This window comes from Ixodes scapularis, unplaced genomic scaffold (assembly GCF_016920785.2).
Source record: "Ixodes scapularis isolate PalLabHiFi unplaced genomic scaffold, ASM1692078v2 PGA_scaffold0__279_contigs__length_252992795, whole genome shotgun sequence".
NCBI lineage: Eukaryota > Metazoa > Arthropoda > Arachnida > Ixodida > Ixodidae > Ixodes > Ixodes scapularis.
The window spans coordinates 114701050-114716103 of NW_024609835.1; the positions used below are offsets into that span (position 1 = coordinate 114701050).

General features: G+C 45.2%; 1 protein-coding gene across 1 annotated transcript; it reads right to left on the reverse strand.

The window, feature by feature from the left end:
- Window positions 1-2714: 2714 nt before the first annotated feature.
- LOC8050806 (charged multivesicular body protein 7) lies at window positions 2715-5190 on the reverse strand. The gene has a single exon (XM_002435173.4). It carries the CDS (start codon window positions 5049-5051, stop codon window positions 3798-3800), a length of 1254 nt encoding a protein of 417 aa, XP_002435218.3. The 5' UTR covers window positions 5052-5190; the 3' UTR covers window positions 2715-3797.
- Between the last annotated feature and the right edge of the window lie 9864 nt (window positions 5191-15054).

A 15054-nucleotide genomic window follows, 5' to 3' on the forward strand; every position in this document is an offset into this window, starting at 1 on the left:
CGTTCGCGCTAACAGTGTCCGACAGTGCACATAAATACACGTACGAAGGTGTTTTAGCAACGTTTTTAGTGCGATGAATTCGAAAGAAAAACGCCGTAACTGACCAATCCTTTCGTCGGCCTGACTCAGAAATGTTCCAAACAACCTAGTGCGTACGAATTATTCGGGATATTTGCTCTTATGATCGAGCCCAAGGAGAAAATGCAGTCACTTTTTCCCATAGAAATGCATTACCGGAAGTCAATTTTCGACTGGTTGCTGTCTGCTTCAATTTGCGTCAGCACACTAGCGCCACTTGAACCTCTAGCGTACATTATAATAACTCTATGCATCCCGAGACAGACTACGTCACGATTGCGCCAGATGTGACGTGTCTCCGCTGGCTGCTCTCCGAGCGCTTGCCAGAGTGGGCCTTTTATAACGATAAATACAGCCATCAGGCTGGAAATACAAACGTGCGATTGTCATTTACGGATACTGTGAATTATATGCAGCCTCTTTCTGAAAACGACGGGTATATTTCAAATTTCGTTGAGGTATCCGTTTAAAAGCCATGCTGGAATTGCAGTATTGACATCAATTAATGTTAGAGGCCAGACCAATATAAGGAATTTGAGGGAAATGTAATGTTTTTTTTTTTAATATTATTATAATTTTTGCGTTTTTTTTTTGCATGATTTTAATATTGCGTCAAAAATGAGCATCGCTAGCCCTGCCCACAATAACATTTGGAGGAGTGACGTCGTCGTTTTAATGATGCCGTCATTATCTCGGCAGCATGTCCTTGGCGAGTGCGCCGACACGTGATAACGTAATCTAAACGACTACGGTCACTCATCTAAGTGTAATTTTGGGCAGGGCTTGAGCTCTTTTTCAGCTAAAATTTTAAATCAGGTGAAAAATCGTGACCACTGATCGATTAACATCTAAAAAAACATCAGCTGTTCGCAAATTCTTTGAATTGGTTTGGACTTTAATAACATGACCCCTAAAACCAATAATTATAAAGTTAAAACATTTAATTATTCAACTTCGCATGACGATTATCCCCTCTATAGTGCTCACCGAGCCAGATAAATTTATGGTGAAGAGGGCATTTGTCTTCCAAATAAAATTGAACACCCTGTATATAAAGGCAGCGTTGCCATTTACGGCTAGAGGAAAAAAAAGTTGCTACAGAGTTAAGTTTAATAGCTTAATACTTCCTTTTTTTGTGAGCAATTCCCTATCTTCAAGTCCTGGAGTGCAAGTTGGCGCTGCTTGCAGCATACAGGTCTATACAGGTCATGCTGCGCACCGGGCTTGAATCGCGGGACCGCTCTTGCCCACGCAATAGCCCCTTTTCAAAATTCCGCGCCAACACTTGCCCGCCATTGCTTGCTGACATAATCTGAGCATGTATTGGACAGGAGGCCTGCGTCAGCGTTCGGCGAAGACTCGAGTCCAATCACGCGCTTCGTGAGCAATGGACGGATGGATGGATATTACACCTTTACACCAGGCGGTAGCTTGCGCCACCTGCCAATTTTGCTTGCTGGAAATTTTCAAGGCCACTTTGACAAGGAGTGGGTTGGAATCGCCACCAAAGGGACGTCGTGAGCGAACCCGCCGAGGTTCGAGTTCCACTTCTTCCAACTTATAACTCCAAGTTCACGAGTTCAAGTAAGACAAACACGTTTTCTGACCGAGGATGGACACGCCATTTTCAAACTAGCGCTGTTGCAGGTGAAGAAAAGCAGGCCAAGCCCCTCCTGCGAAGCCCTACACCCTTTACACTTAGCAGTATAGCAGACCGAATACCGGAAAGGAGGCGAGTCACTCCTTGCCTCGTCTCGCTTTCTCTCCGGTGTCTGCTTTGCTAAGTGGAAAGGGTGGAGGGCTTTGCGGCAGGGTATACCTAAATTATTACAAATTATGTCTGCTTCAAGATTGTGCGATCATCGGTAATCATTCTCTAATAATGTAAGCTGGCTATTGTATAAACAATTTTCTCCTAAACTTTGAATGTATAGAAGCAGACAACACTGATCAAGACGTCAAACTTTTTCAAATTTTGCCAAAGGACTAGTTCGAACCTCGACAAATGTTTGCAGCATCCCTAACCACCAGCATCATGCAGGGATGTCACATGCTAGCCATGTGAAGATCGATGCCTGCATACGCTTCATACCTTGCAGATCAGGTCCCTGTGGATGTACAATGCCAACAGCTCATGTAGGCAGTCTGCTTGTACAGGTGTACAAGCAGACTGCCTACATGTACAGGTGGCAACACCCTCTTACAACTGAAAGGGGATAAAAACTGTCGTCGCAACATGATCTAAATGTGAAGACGAAGAAAAGGATAGCTCTTGAACCATGAATTATATAGTGACCAGTCCTTTGAAATCTGCCATTCTGAACAATGTCTTGGCAGCATGCATTAACATCACCTTGCCTACACCTTATGGCACAGCCCTGTGGAAACACCGGCTAGTTTACACTCAAGTATGTCAACGCAGACAAGTAACTTTTGCAGAAGCATTTGATGAGTGACGGAGAAAAGGGTGCAAACATGTTTCTCGTGGCATTCGGAGGCACCTTCCTGACAAAAGAACACTCAACTGAACATTCCTGAAAAAAGTCCTAGCTTTCTTAAATGGTAATGGCCTTATTGCAGTCTACAGAAGGGTTTTCCACTCCTTCCACAATCTCGAGTAAAAGGCAGAACATATGTAAAGAAAAACAAGCTGAAAATCAAACAGAAATTTGAATCTGTATGCAAGAATAGTTACACTATTTCTTGAAAACTAACCACAACAGGGATTTACTGTAAGGACATTATCATTCAGCTCTTTACGAAAGAAAGCATATTTCTGATTTCCGCTTGGTAAATTCTCGTGCATAGCTCATCTTTCAAAAATAGCGTGGAGCTAGTGTTTTACTGTCCAATTTCCGTTCAGCTCATTGTTTTGGACAATATGACATATGCCACAGTAGCACCGAAGTGCTACTGTGACATATGTCATAGGTTACAAATTTTTATTACGGTTGTGGCAAACCTGTAACAAATGCTTGATCACGTACATGTTTTTGAGGAAAAATGTTGCGGAACACAAATGGCAAGGAACTCTATAGTCAGTTGCAAAATAAGAAACCAGAAGCTCCTTTCGCAAAGCCCTCCACTCTTCTTTCCTTTTTAGCAGAGCGAACGCCGAAGAGGAGAGAAGACTAGTCTCCTCTCCATCTCCAGTGTTTGCACCTTTAAAAAGGAGAAAATGAAGGGCTTTGCAGAAGGAGCTTGTCCTGGTTTTCTAACCTGCAAAAGTCTATAGGCGAACACGCCGCCCTGACGTCACACAGCTGCGGTGGCGCTGCCGACGGCACTGGGCATGCGCAGACGCTTCACTTCACATGAATCTGGTTTCTGCGCACGCGCAGTGCCGCCCACACCTGGGGTGGGTGAACTCGGGCTTATTTGTAAACAGCGTGTCGGTCTATAAGCATGTAATGTTCAAGAGTAAGGAAACCACAAACCACAATTTAATCTTGCATAGGTAGGTGGCGGCACATTATATCCATCTATTTAGTGGATTAATGGAGTAACTCAAAACAAACACTGCAGTTGATATGGGGCAACAGATGTGTTGGCAATAGTAAGACTTGCAAAACTGATTGCACCAATCAGAACATACGAAAATGTATGTTAACAAACCGCTGAAGTTGCAAAAAAGAAATCTGTTTTTGAATAAAATTAGAACATGACACAATTTCAATCAAATTATTTCACGCACAGAGAAAAATGACAATGGATGCAGGTCACTTTGAAGGCAACAGAGTTGTGGGCCTCGGCGGCTTTGGTGGCACAGTTGCTTTGGGCGGCGAATGGGGCTCTTCAGTCGGGACTGCCGGATACTGCAGTCCCCCATCGGAGACCTGGCTGGTGTCCTGGGGCTCTTCTGTGGAGTCGTTCAGAATTTGGCTCAGCTCAGCCTCCAGGTCGTCCATGTCCAAATCGCTGGAGACGGCCGCTGCACCCATGAGACGACTCAGTTCCTGCTGCTCTTCGATTGAACCATGAATCTCTGACACCACGTCATCCACGTCGTCTGCCTCGATGCCACCGTGGGCCACCTTGAGCGCCTGCGCCGCAGTCCTGTAGCCATCATAGACAGCCTCGATGTCTTTCTTCTCAGCAAGGTTCATCTCGAGCGAGTGGATGTTGTCCAGCATCGCGAACTGTTTGTCCAGGACTTGCTGTGCTCTCCGCCTCTTCTTGAGGATGTAGAGCGCCTTGTTCTGAAAGCCCTGCTTTTTCGCGTCCAGCGCCTCGCGGGTACAGCGGTCTATGTCTTGCTGCAAGACTTCGACCTTCTGGTTGAGGTCTTGCTTCGCCTTTTCCAGCTTTAGAAGCGCCCTGTCCTGCTCATTGAGCGGACTGCGGTGGTGAAAGAACTGAACCGCTTTCTTACCGTCCTTTAAGAACACGCGCAGGTGCTTGGAACGCTCCAGGCTGGTGAGGACGTAAGCGAACGACCTCTCGTCCCTGCATATCCCCTGGCAGATCTTCCACACGTCGGAGTAGGTCACGACGTCTTCCACGAATTTCTCGTCTTCGCAGCGTTTGAGGACTTCTTTCTGGAGTTGCTTAATGATGTCCACGTTGACGAAAAGCTCGTCGCAATCGACGGGGGCTTCACCCGCGGCGCCCCATCCCCACATCCAGTTCAGCGGCTTCTTGACCAGCACGTCGAAACCCCACTTGACCCAACCGTCGTTGGCGAAGTACTCGCCCGCAGCACTCAAGTCCCCCGAACGTTTCATGTGGGCAAGTACGGTGTTCAGGCAGGCCGGCTGGGCTCGGTTCCTTTCGAACGCGGACCCGACGTCGAACGCCGAGAACACTGGAGTTCGCGTCTCGCGGCTCCACTGTAGGATGAGAGACACCCAAAAGTCCATCTTGTCCTGCCAGCCTTCCGGGTTTGCTTCTTTGGATCGGAACTCGGAGAAGAGAGCTCGCATACGCACGTCGTCTTTCCAGCAGACTGGCAGGCTGAAGGGACGAGCGTCCATTCCGGCCTCCGTGAAATATCGAGGGTGGTATTTTCTCTACGTACCCTGAAAAGAACGTGAAATCAACGCACTCAAACAAAAGCCACGAGCACTACGCACAATAACGAACGCTTCATGAGCGTGCACGACAGTTCGAATAACTGCCACAGGGTGGCAGCACCAATCAGGCGAGTATTGAGTGCTCCCTGGTGAGGCTTTAGGGAACTGCACAAATCGTTTTATTCCTAGTTTCGAAATCAGATATCTTGTGTCGTGTATTTTAGACGAAATTTACCTGGAGCGTCGGCTCGATACCTAGCACCATTTAGCATTTAACTTAGTGAACAATATTATAGTGTAGTGAAAACACAATAATATACCGCTTTACAATCTTAACCTTGTGATTAGGGGAGATTTAGTTAAATCTATTAACAATTTACTACACGCCGTATCGACACGTTTGCGTTTGTCTTTTCAAGCAACGTCAAATGCGCCAGTGGACGATGCCCGTGTATCGAGCGGACCTTGAAAGCAAATTGCCACTGACCGCATTCAAATTTAGCCGTCTTTTTAGCGATCCCACATTTTCCGGGATATTCAGTTTTTGGCAAAATAAAAGAGGAATAACTTAATATAAAGTATGAAGTTTCGTTGAGCGTATCTAGTACTTCAATATATCGGGCGTAATGTGCTGCGTCACACCTCCAAGCAAAAAAAAAAGAGAAAAAAAAAGTGCTTTTTGCACTCCCGAAGTAAACTACTCGACGCTGAAAGTCAAGAATGTACCCGATTATGGCTTCAGCGTTTGGGAAATGATGTCAAAGCTTAGAACTCCACGTGATCTGTATATTCCCAATTTAAAAACTGTTTCTAAGAAATTCTGTTAGAAGCTCTTGGACAGCCTAAGGAGAGGAAAAGTATCCTTTCCTTCAATTCCTGTCCAAGGTGGCAGGGCGGAAATAAATGACGATTTCTTCATTAAGCGTAGAAATTATTCATTTTTTACAACCAGATGTGTTGCTAAACATGGAAGATTGATCAATTCGTCCGATCACTGATAACAATGTGGAAACAAAATAATTATTCTAAATCTAAGGTACAGTTTAATTAACAACGTTTCATTGCTGAAATCTCCGCCACACTAGAACAAAAACAGCCTGATTTATTTTGGTTAAGTAAAATTTTTCTTTGATTTTTCTTTCGCGTTTTGATTTAATTGCAACAGGACATTCATTTTCTAGTGTTTGTTGCCTTTGCGTTTAGGTTTTGTTGCAGGAGGATGTGACGTAGCTCACGAACGAAGTGGAGGGTAGAAGTCGAGCCCAACGCTCCGATTTGCTCAAAAGAGCACTTCTTTTTGCTCGTGTTCAGCCTTGGATAAACCGTTCTTGCTTCATTATTTTTGGATTTAAATCCGAAGGTATGAAATAGTAAACAAACGGTAAATAAAACAATTTCCGGGTTTACTTTTGCGTGAGTGGTTTGAATAAAATCGTCACAGTAAAAACTGGTAAAACCATAAAAACGATCTTGAACTTTTTATTTAAAGTATGCTTTCCGTCTTCCTAGGGACCTGGCATGCAATATGCTCAATATTTTTATATGGTTCTTTAAAGCTCATTAGTTCGTATAAAATAAATCAACGAATCCGAAACTGACGTTCGGCGTCGATTTGAACGTTTACAACTAAACCTGTCTTCTGAACTGAGAGCAGGAAACTGAGCCAAAAACAGTAAATAAATTTCCCCGAAACTTTTTGAAGTAATTTTTAATTGTAGAGTTACGATGTAGCAGAAGTAATACGAAGTAATTGCGTTGTGTGTATCAGGCACGTAGCCAGGATTTTGATTTGGGCTGGGAGGGGGGGGGGGGGGGGGGGGGGCTGGCACGTCAAAATGCTTTATGAGGGGGAGGGGGGGGGGGACAGTATGCCCCAGCAAAATGGAAAATTTCGGAGGGGGGGAAGCCCCTGGCCCCATGGGCCTGCCCCCTGGCTACGTGCCTGGTGTGTATGTTTGTACAGCCGGAAGTCAGCCCCAGTGGGCGTTTGGTGTCTCAGCTGTAGATGAGCAGGCTGGGATCTTTAACGTGGACCACGCGGTAGTGATACATGACCGCGCACCGGTACGATGCACATCTTTAATTCACGACATCTCGTCACGACCAAATACAGTGCATGCTTTTTCGAATATGTGACTTTGCTTAAAGGGGCCCTGCAAGGACTTTTTTACTGGTTTTTAATTTGCACCGAACCTGAGCGCACTGAACGTAGTAACTTAGTGAAACTTTTCTTTTCTTGAAATTCGCTTTATTTTAAAAGTTATCGGCGAATTAAAATTACAAAAACAAGCAAAAAATAACCTCCCTATGACGTCCTTGGTTGCTTGAGTGGCTGTGAACTAGAGGAGGGGTAGTGAGCTCATCGAGCGATCACGGCTGCCGCACTCCGTGTCGACGGCACGAGAGCGCGCGACTGAAGCATGTTCTGGATAGGCTGTATGCAGCGGGTGGCCAGAGCGGCTCTCATTGCATTTGCTGCGCGATTAAACACTAATTCGGCATGACACTTCATTGGCCACAAACGACAGTAAACACGGGGTAAAGATCAGTTCAGAATGGGAGCCACTTCGCGCTGCCATACTGCGAAACGGCCAAACCGCAAGACAAAGCTTCTCGCCGAAGGCCCTCGGAACGCTCGAAGCCGGTCGGATCCTCCTGTCCATACGACCGCAGCGCCGCCGCGTACATCCGGGACCTTTCCGAGTCGGCGCCTGATCCCACTACTCCTTTCCAGGGGTGTCGCGAACTTTTGTCGAACCAAATTTTTGGGTCGAACTTTCGGGGTTCGACTGGGTCAAGCCGGTTCGACGACCTTCGAACTTTTGACCAGATTCGACCGGTTCGACTATGTGGACAGTGTGGCCAGACCTTGATACAAGCATGTCTAGGTTTGAAAAAAAAAAACTTTTTATGAAAAGTTTTTTTGTTTGTTTTATAAACAGTTGCAATTCAAAAAAAACAATTCTTATCACTGAAGAGGTTAATAAATTAATTTTTTGTACTGTATTAACTGAAAAAAACCAATCAGCGCTGCCCTTAATTCATCCCCTAGCCATCACCATCCAATCCGAAGCCAACTGGTCAGCCGGTCGCGCATGCGCGCACGAGTCGAACCTCAATACAAGGTTCGTCGAATTTTCCACTAGAAGTTCGAAAAAGTCGAACTTCGTCGAACTTCGCCGAACTCGACCTCGGCCGGTTCGCGACACCCCTACTCCTTTCTAGTATGTGCCGCCTTTTCCACCGCTTGGTGGCGGGTATGTCGACGGGTCATTTCTTGTTTCCGTACTTTATAAACTGCATTCGTTTCTTTTCTGATCTAAAATACTGAACAAAAAATACTTTTATAAATAATTGAAACGGTTCGCGCCACTTATATTTTGCATTTCGACTAAAAAGGAGCTTTTAGCGGTTAAACCAGCTGAACTACGAAATTAGGGAGAAAGGAGTAAAGACAAGTGATCGCTGCAGCACATCGACTAAGTACGAATAAGTGCGTCCAATGCGAGTTTATAACATACCACTGTCATGTGGGCGTGTGTATATTGGACAAACGGGAAGGTGCGTGAACGATCGAGCACGTGAGCATGCAGCAAACATAAGAGCCCTAACAGGGCCGGGGCATTTAGCCGCTCATTGTCGAGCATGCACGTGGGAGGCCAAGCTCGAACTGGCTACCATATTAGCTCACCACAAAGACCAGCTCGCCCGTGAAATACTTGAGGCCTTGGCCATAGAAGATAAAGAAAACTGCGTAAGTTCACCATCTATTGCGCTACAGGAAAGCGAAAAAAGATTCCTCCGGAAAACCAGTATCCGAGATGGAGCAGAAAAATCAAGTAGGAAGAAGAGAAGGTAGCCACAACGCCAGTAGACAAAGAGAGGAAAACGAAGAATCTTTATTAAAGGGGCGGTGCAACGATTTTATGATTAAAATAATTTGCATCTCGTCATTTTTACGTTGTTTATCGTGTCCCGGAGAATAGAGAAAACACTTTCTTCAATAAAAATGTCGCGATTCCGCTGCTTAATCGGAAAGCAAAGGTCGAGCTTTTCCCCCCGCCTGCAGCCCCAAGTGGCAGCCGAAGGAACTACGGCGGAAAGATTACGTGACCTCGCTCGGCTCTAAGCCGCAGCATAACGCCCGCTAATGCACGCAGAGAGAGGGAGGGGAAGCGTCCTCCGGGATAGCACAAGGGAAGCTACACGGCACTCCGAATGACGTCACTGGGAGTGCGACCAGGTGTGACCCTGAAGGCTGGGAGTGAGTTGAGGGGTGCCCGAAATACCAATCTTTATCTTTTTTTTACGCAAAAACTAGGACACGCAGGCGAAATCGGTTTTCTGTTCTTTACTTCAGAAGTGCCTGGGGGCAACTTCCAGAAATCTTTGACCGAAGTCCGAAAATCATTGCACCGCCCCTTTAAATAGTTGGTAGTCCAGCGATCACTTGTGTTTACTCCTTTCTCCCTTATTTCGTAGTTCAGCTGGTTTAACCGTTATAATATGTACCACCAACCAGCTCAGCTTCTACCCCCTTGCAAGCTTTTAGCGGCTCTGACCAGTAGTAAGGTCAGGACCAAAGACGTCACAATTTGCGCGCTTTTGGTACCGCGGGTCGCCCTCGTCGGTGGAGGAGGTTTCCGCATCTTCCGGTTAAAATATGACTCGCTGATATTTAGTTACTCTCTCCGTGCCCGCTGGCTTGCCCGAACCACAAGAGACGTGGAAACCGCAAAAAAGGTAGACGCTTAAATATGATTGCAGGGCCCCTTTAAATGTATGGTGTTGTTTACCCATACGGAGAGACTTCCGGGGAACGTTTTTTTGGGGGCAACCAACGTTTCAGAGTTTGTGCGCAGGTAAACAAAGCAAGAAGAATAACCGTAGTGGTACGATTGCCCTGTGCCATCGCCTCAATGTCCCAGGCATAAAAAAAAAGAATCTAAAACGCAAACAAAAAAAAAAAAAACAAAAAAAAAAGTTAATGCTGTTTTTTGCGTATTTTTCCTGGAGAATCTAAATAACAATTTCAATTTTATTTCGTCTGCGCGAAAAAACAGACAACGGGGAACGAGCCCCCCCCCCCCCCCCCCCCCCCCCCCCCCCCGTTTTTTCGGCAGGGGCATGCAGACATTGGCAAAGATAGATGTAAATACGACAAAAACAGTACTTTCACCCGAAGAAATATGCAAAAAATAACACAATCCCTACAGGTATAAATATACAAAGCACTCCCTTTCCGAAATTCAGTCTGGCCACTTTGATCACTATCATCATCTGTGGAACGGCATCTGTGCCATACGAATGGCGGCCTTCTAGTGACTGATAAAGGAAGACGTTGAAGATGCTCCTAAGCGGATATTGCGAGGCCTGTACGTTCGGGGGTCAGTACGAAGCGAAGTAGGGCTGGAACACAAGAGCTACGTAAGCGTTGATTTCTAATTGCTCAGATTCAGTCAATCTGTCGTGGCACACAATCGGCTTTAAAGCACTTTGGTGTATAGAACTTTCTCGAGGCATCTCAGTGGGTTGGAGCTTTGTTCTGAATGCACGTTCTTGGTCACCATCGACCTGAAGGTGATCGAGAAAGAACTCACACTGAACAATTCCTCGCGTGCCGTCGACTTGCGAAAGTGACGGTGCCGATACAAGTTCATTTCCGCCATTGATAGGGCAAAACCTAAACTGCTTTACGAACCACCAGATGGCACTGAATTTCTGAAAGGGTCTATTGCTATGATAAAATATATTTTCAGGGAAAGAAACAGGCATACAAAAATCACGCAATCTGATGAAGAAAATATTAGAAATAAGGCACTGATTTTTACGGTAGTGAAAGATGCAGTAGGATGAATGGTTCAAATAAACAAATTTTTGACGGAACCTGGTATGAATGCTTCTAAAGTAGTGTTTATTTTTACTAGGTTATTTAACAGCAATGGGATATGGTGCCTTAACATTTGGGTTCCGTAATTCCTTCCACTCAATGGTTCTCTTTAAACATCTCAAATTACGAAAAGGCGTAGTAATTTGTGTTTCGTGCTAAATCTGCTACATGGTTGATTAGGAAACTGCTCGCTTCGCCGCCTGTTGTCTATCTTAAAAATATTGTATAATCATAAAGATTGGTCCACTGAACGAGATGCAATGTATTAAAAAGGAACTATGTATGGGTGTCACATGGAACAGTGCTACTCCTTCTTTTTAAGCACATTAAACTTGGTTGTTAGTTGCAGTAGTGGCTCCCCACAGAAGATGGCTATAATTGTAATGTGAAACCAGCGGATAATTGTAAATGACTAGTTTAATTTTTGTTGGCAAGTCAAAGCGAAACTTTGTTAATAATTCCAACAGCTTTAAAAATTTTGGAAATTAAATTTTTGATATAAAATCTCATGGCTAATTTTCCTGGAATATTACACCGAGTGTTTTGGCACTGGGAAAATACTCGCTAATAGAGGGCCCTAGTATAAGACTGTAATTAAAAGCAATAGAATTATTATATAGTTTTGAGAAGTATGGCCTTTGTTTTAGAAATGTTAATTTCTAGTGAATGTTGCTCCATTTATAAAGTTTCCTCAAAGCGTCATTCGCATGTAGAGCGAGGTTTTCTTCGTCGTCTGCGGAAACAAACAGCTGCTAGTATCATTTGCATCCATTACATACGCCGCCTCTGTGCCAATTCTTACGATGTCGTTAACAGTGATGTGATTGGCTCAAGCCGTTTTGGAGCACCTTTCGGAGCAGCCAAAACAGTGTTTTGGAGCAGCAAAAGTGGCCTTTGGAGCAACCAAAACAGTGTTTTGGAGCAGCAAAAGTGGCTTTTGGAGCTGCCAAAACAGTGTTTCGGAGCAGCAAAAGTGGCTTTCGGGGCAGATATGTTAATAAAAACAAAAATATTTGTTTTAAATGCTGGACACGCGAAGGGCATCTTGCTCGCAGAAATAAACCAATTATGGTCAAGTTCGGCCACCTGGGAGTCTTTCAAGATGTAACTGAATTGACAATGACATGACACATCCTGCAATGCTTCAATTAAATGTACCCACTGTAGATAGATAAGAACCAAACTGCACATATTATAATTTATTTGAAAATGACCAGCCTAGTAGTAAATATCACAGCATTAATTAGGTTGACTAGTTATATATTATAATAAATGGAAGCAGTCTCCGACTGATGAAACACATAACTGCTGTAGTGCAATGCGAAATTGTACACAAGAAAAAGGTGCATGACTAGAGGGTACTTTTCTTGTTGCTTTTCGAAACATTCTGCAAGGCTGGTGCAAGCTTTGCTTTAGCTTAGGCTAGTAATAAATGTCCACATTCAATGTCTCCAAAGAGACATTAAGACATCCCACAAGTGTACAGTGCTGTAGGCGTTGCCGAGCGATTCCGGAAAACCGCTTGCCACCGTTTTACTGATTCCCGACGTGCCAGATTTTCGTCAAAAGTAATTAAACGTAAAACAATGGATTGTAAGCGTCCCGGCTGGTGCCTCTGTCGTGCAATCATGTTTGCATGCACGTGAGGGCAACTCCGGCAGGCTTGCAGGTGCACGTGCTTCGTCGCGCGAGCGAACTGGCTGTTCGATCGAAACCGAAACCATGCTTCTCCGCTCCGTCGCCAACTGGTTGCTAAAAGTGTATGTAAAATGTAACTGCCCAGCATGCGACAAAAAAGAGTCCAGCGCCGCGTGCTTGCAAGGCCGGCAGGCGAGGAACAAGCTAAAGACAGAAAAAAAGAACCTCAGCGCATCGATGCAAGACATCGCGAGGCAGGGTGAAAAAGTTCTTGGGGCGCTTTGTGCAACGACTGAACTTGAGACAAACAAGAGCGCTGCGGGTTCAGCGTGCAGACATTGCCCTTAACTTTAGCTCACTTCTCTTCAATTTTTTTTCGCGACAAATTTTTCACGTACTCTTTCGGAATAAAGCCCACCAAAAGAAACCTAGGTAATGAATACTTCGACACAGGAGTCTTTGAGTTAGAGAGGGATTTTTGTAGCAGCATATGTTTTAAACAAGAAGAGGAATGTTGATGAACATGCGGCGGTCCTTATGTTTCAGTTTAGGAAGCTCCATATCTTCAGCGTCGTGCGGCCGTTGCTTTTAGGAGCGAGAGCTTCAGCTAAAAAGGTAACTCCCGCCGCGCAGAAACATAGTTTCGTTTCACAGCGTCACGTAATGGCTGGTATCGAGCACGCTAGCGTCGCAGCATACACACACGCCGGCATCTATCGTTGAAACAAAATGAAAAAAAAAAAAAGACGCGAGACGAGACGACGAGAGCGCGAAAGAGACGGCATGGTGGACGGAAAAAAAACATGCAAGGCCAGATGGACGATTGATGCAGGGTATTTTATGTCGGGTGGCCGCTTGCGCCACCTAGCCGACACATGCTCAATTACGGTACTTAACTTAGTTTCGATTTTGAAAGGCGACCAAAATCTGCCCTTTGGTGCAGGCTTGGCGCAGATTACCCATATTTTGGAAAAATGTAGCAGGATGTAGCAGGGTTAGCCCCTTGGCGCAGTTTGGCGCAATTGGCGCAGCAATCACATCACTGCGTTAATATAAATATTAAAAAGCAAAGGTACCAGTGTGCTCCCCCCGGGTACACCAGCAGTTAATGGTCGTACACTTGAATACTGGGTATTGATAACACACTGTTCGCGAAATTGTAAGTAGGAAGCTGCTAATTCAAGTGTTATACCACAGACGCCATAGAATTCGTCCTCAAAACAACACTAAACGCGGAAAAAAAAATCGAAAAACATGCAGCCGCTTCCCGCCGCCGCCATCACGTCACTGGTTGGTCGAGCCGTGGAGTCTTAAAATGACCAGGCGTGATTCGAATTGCATCTTTCGCGCAACGATCAACTGGCAATCCTTACCTCGTTTCGTCTCCGCTTCGCGTAAGCTTCTCGGATTCGCTGAGGTGCCTGCATCTTCCGTAGAAAGATGCTCGGAACTGCTGGACCAGAAATCATTTACCGAAGATAAGCCTCTTCTCCTTCCACACCCGTTAGTTCCGAGACATGTTACTAAAGGGCGTGGAAGAAGATCTTTAGTAAATGGTTGCTATAATCGCGGTCAGCTTTCTGTGGCAATGCAGTCAATGCTAGGGGAGAGGGTGCACCAACCGCTGTACACGCGCTTTCCTCCTCTCTTCGGATTGCCACAGAAAGTTGATCGCGAGTATAATCCCACAGAGCAGTGTGTTTGTCCACTTTTCACTCTCTCTTCATGTGTTTTCCTACGTTCAGCTGGCATCTTTCAGAAGCATGAATAAGCAACTAGCTCAGTATCGACGATGAACGACCACTGGCTCTGCGAGCCTAGGAGCTCGCGCGAGGAACCTTTCGTGACGTCATATTTTCCCTTCTCCAAACTTCAAACTTTAAAGGCACCTGTTTAGGTAATATGGGCATAAAATAGCCTACTTTTTATGATATTTGTGAAACTTGAAGTCGGATTGAAAATAATCGAGTGTTTTTAATCAAATTCAAAACCGCTTCAGCTTATCTTTAAATGATCCGTGACCTGGGTGGGTCATTTTGCACCCTGGAGTGGTCGTAATGCCGCCAGAAAGGTGTGGGATGCGGCAGGCCTTTCCTCGCCAAGTCTACGCAGGTGCCTATGGCCGTTGGAAATCTCTGTTTCAACGGGGGCTCTCACGAAGGTGAATGGGTTCAATGCAAGCGAACGCCGACTTTATGTTCATGCAGTGCTGAGATGCACTAGTTCGTCAACGGGGCAATCTAAATCGAAAGCCTGCCATTCCTCACTAAGGCCAAAAAGGTCCCATAATGCAACGCGCGCAGTGTCGCATACAGGGGTTTTTGGAAGTAATATATTTAAGAAGAAACACATAAAAAAATGCGATGCATGCATACAACAAAACATTTCGACACATACCGGCCCTTTCAGCAGTAATTGAATTTTTATATATAGAAA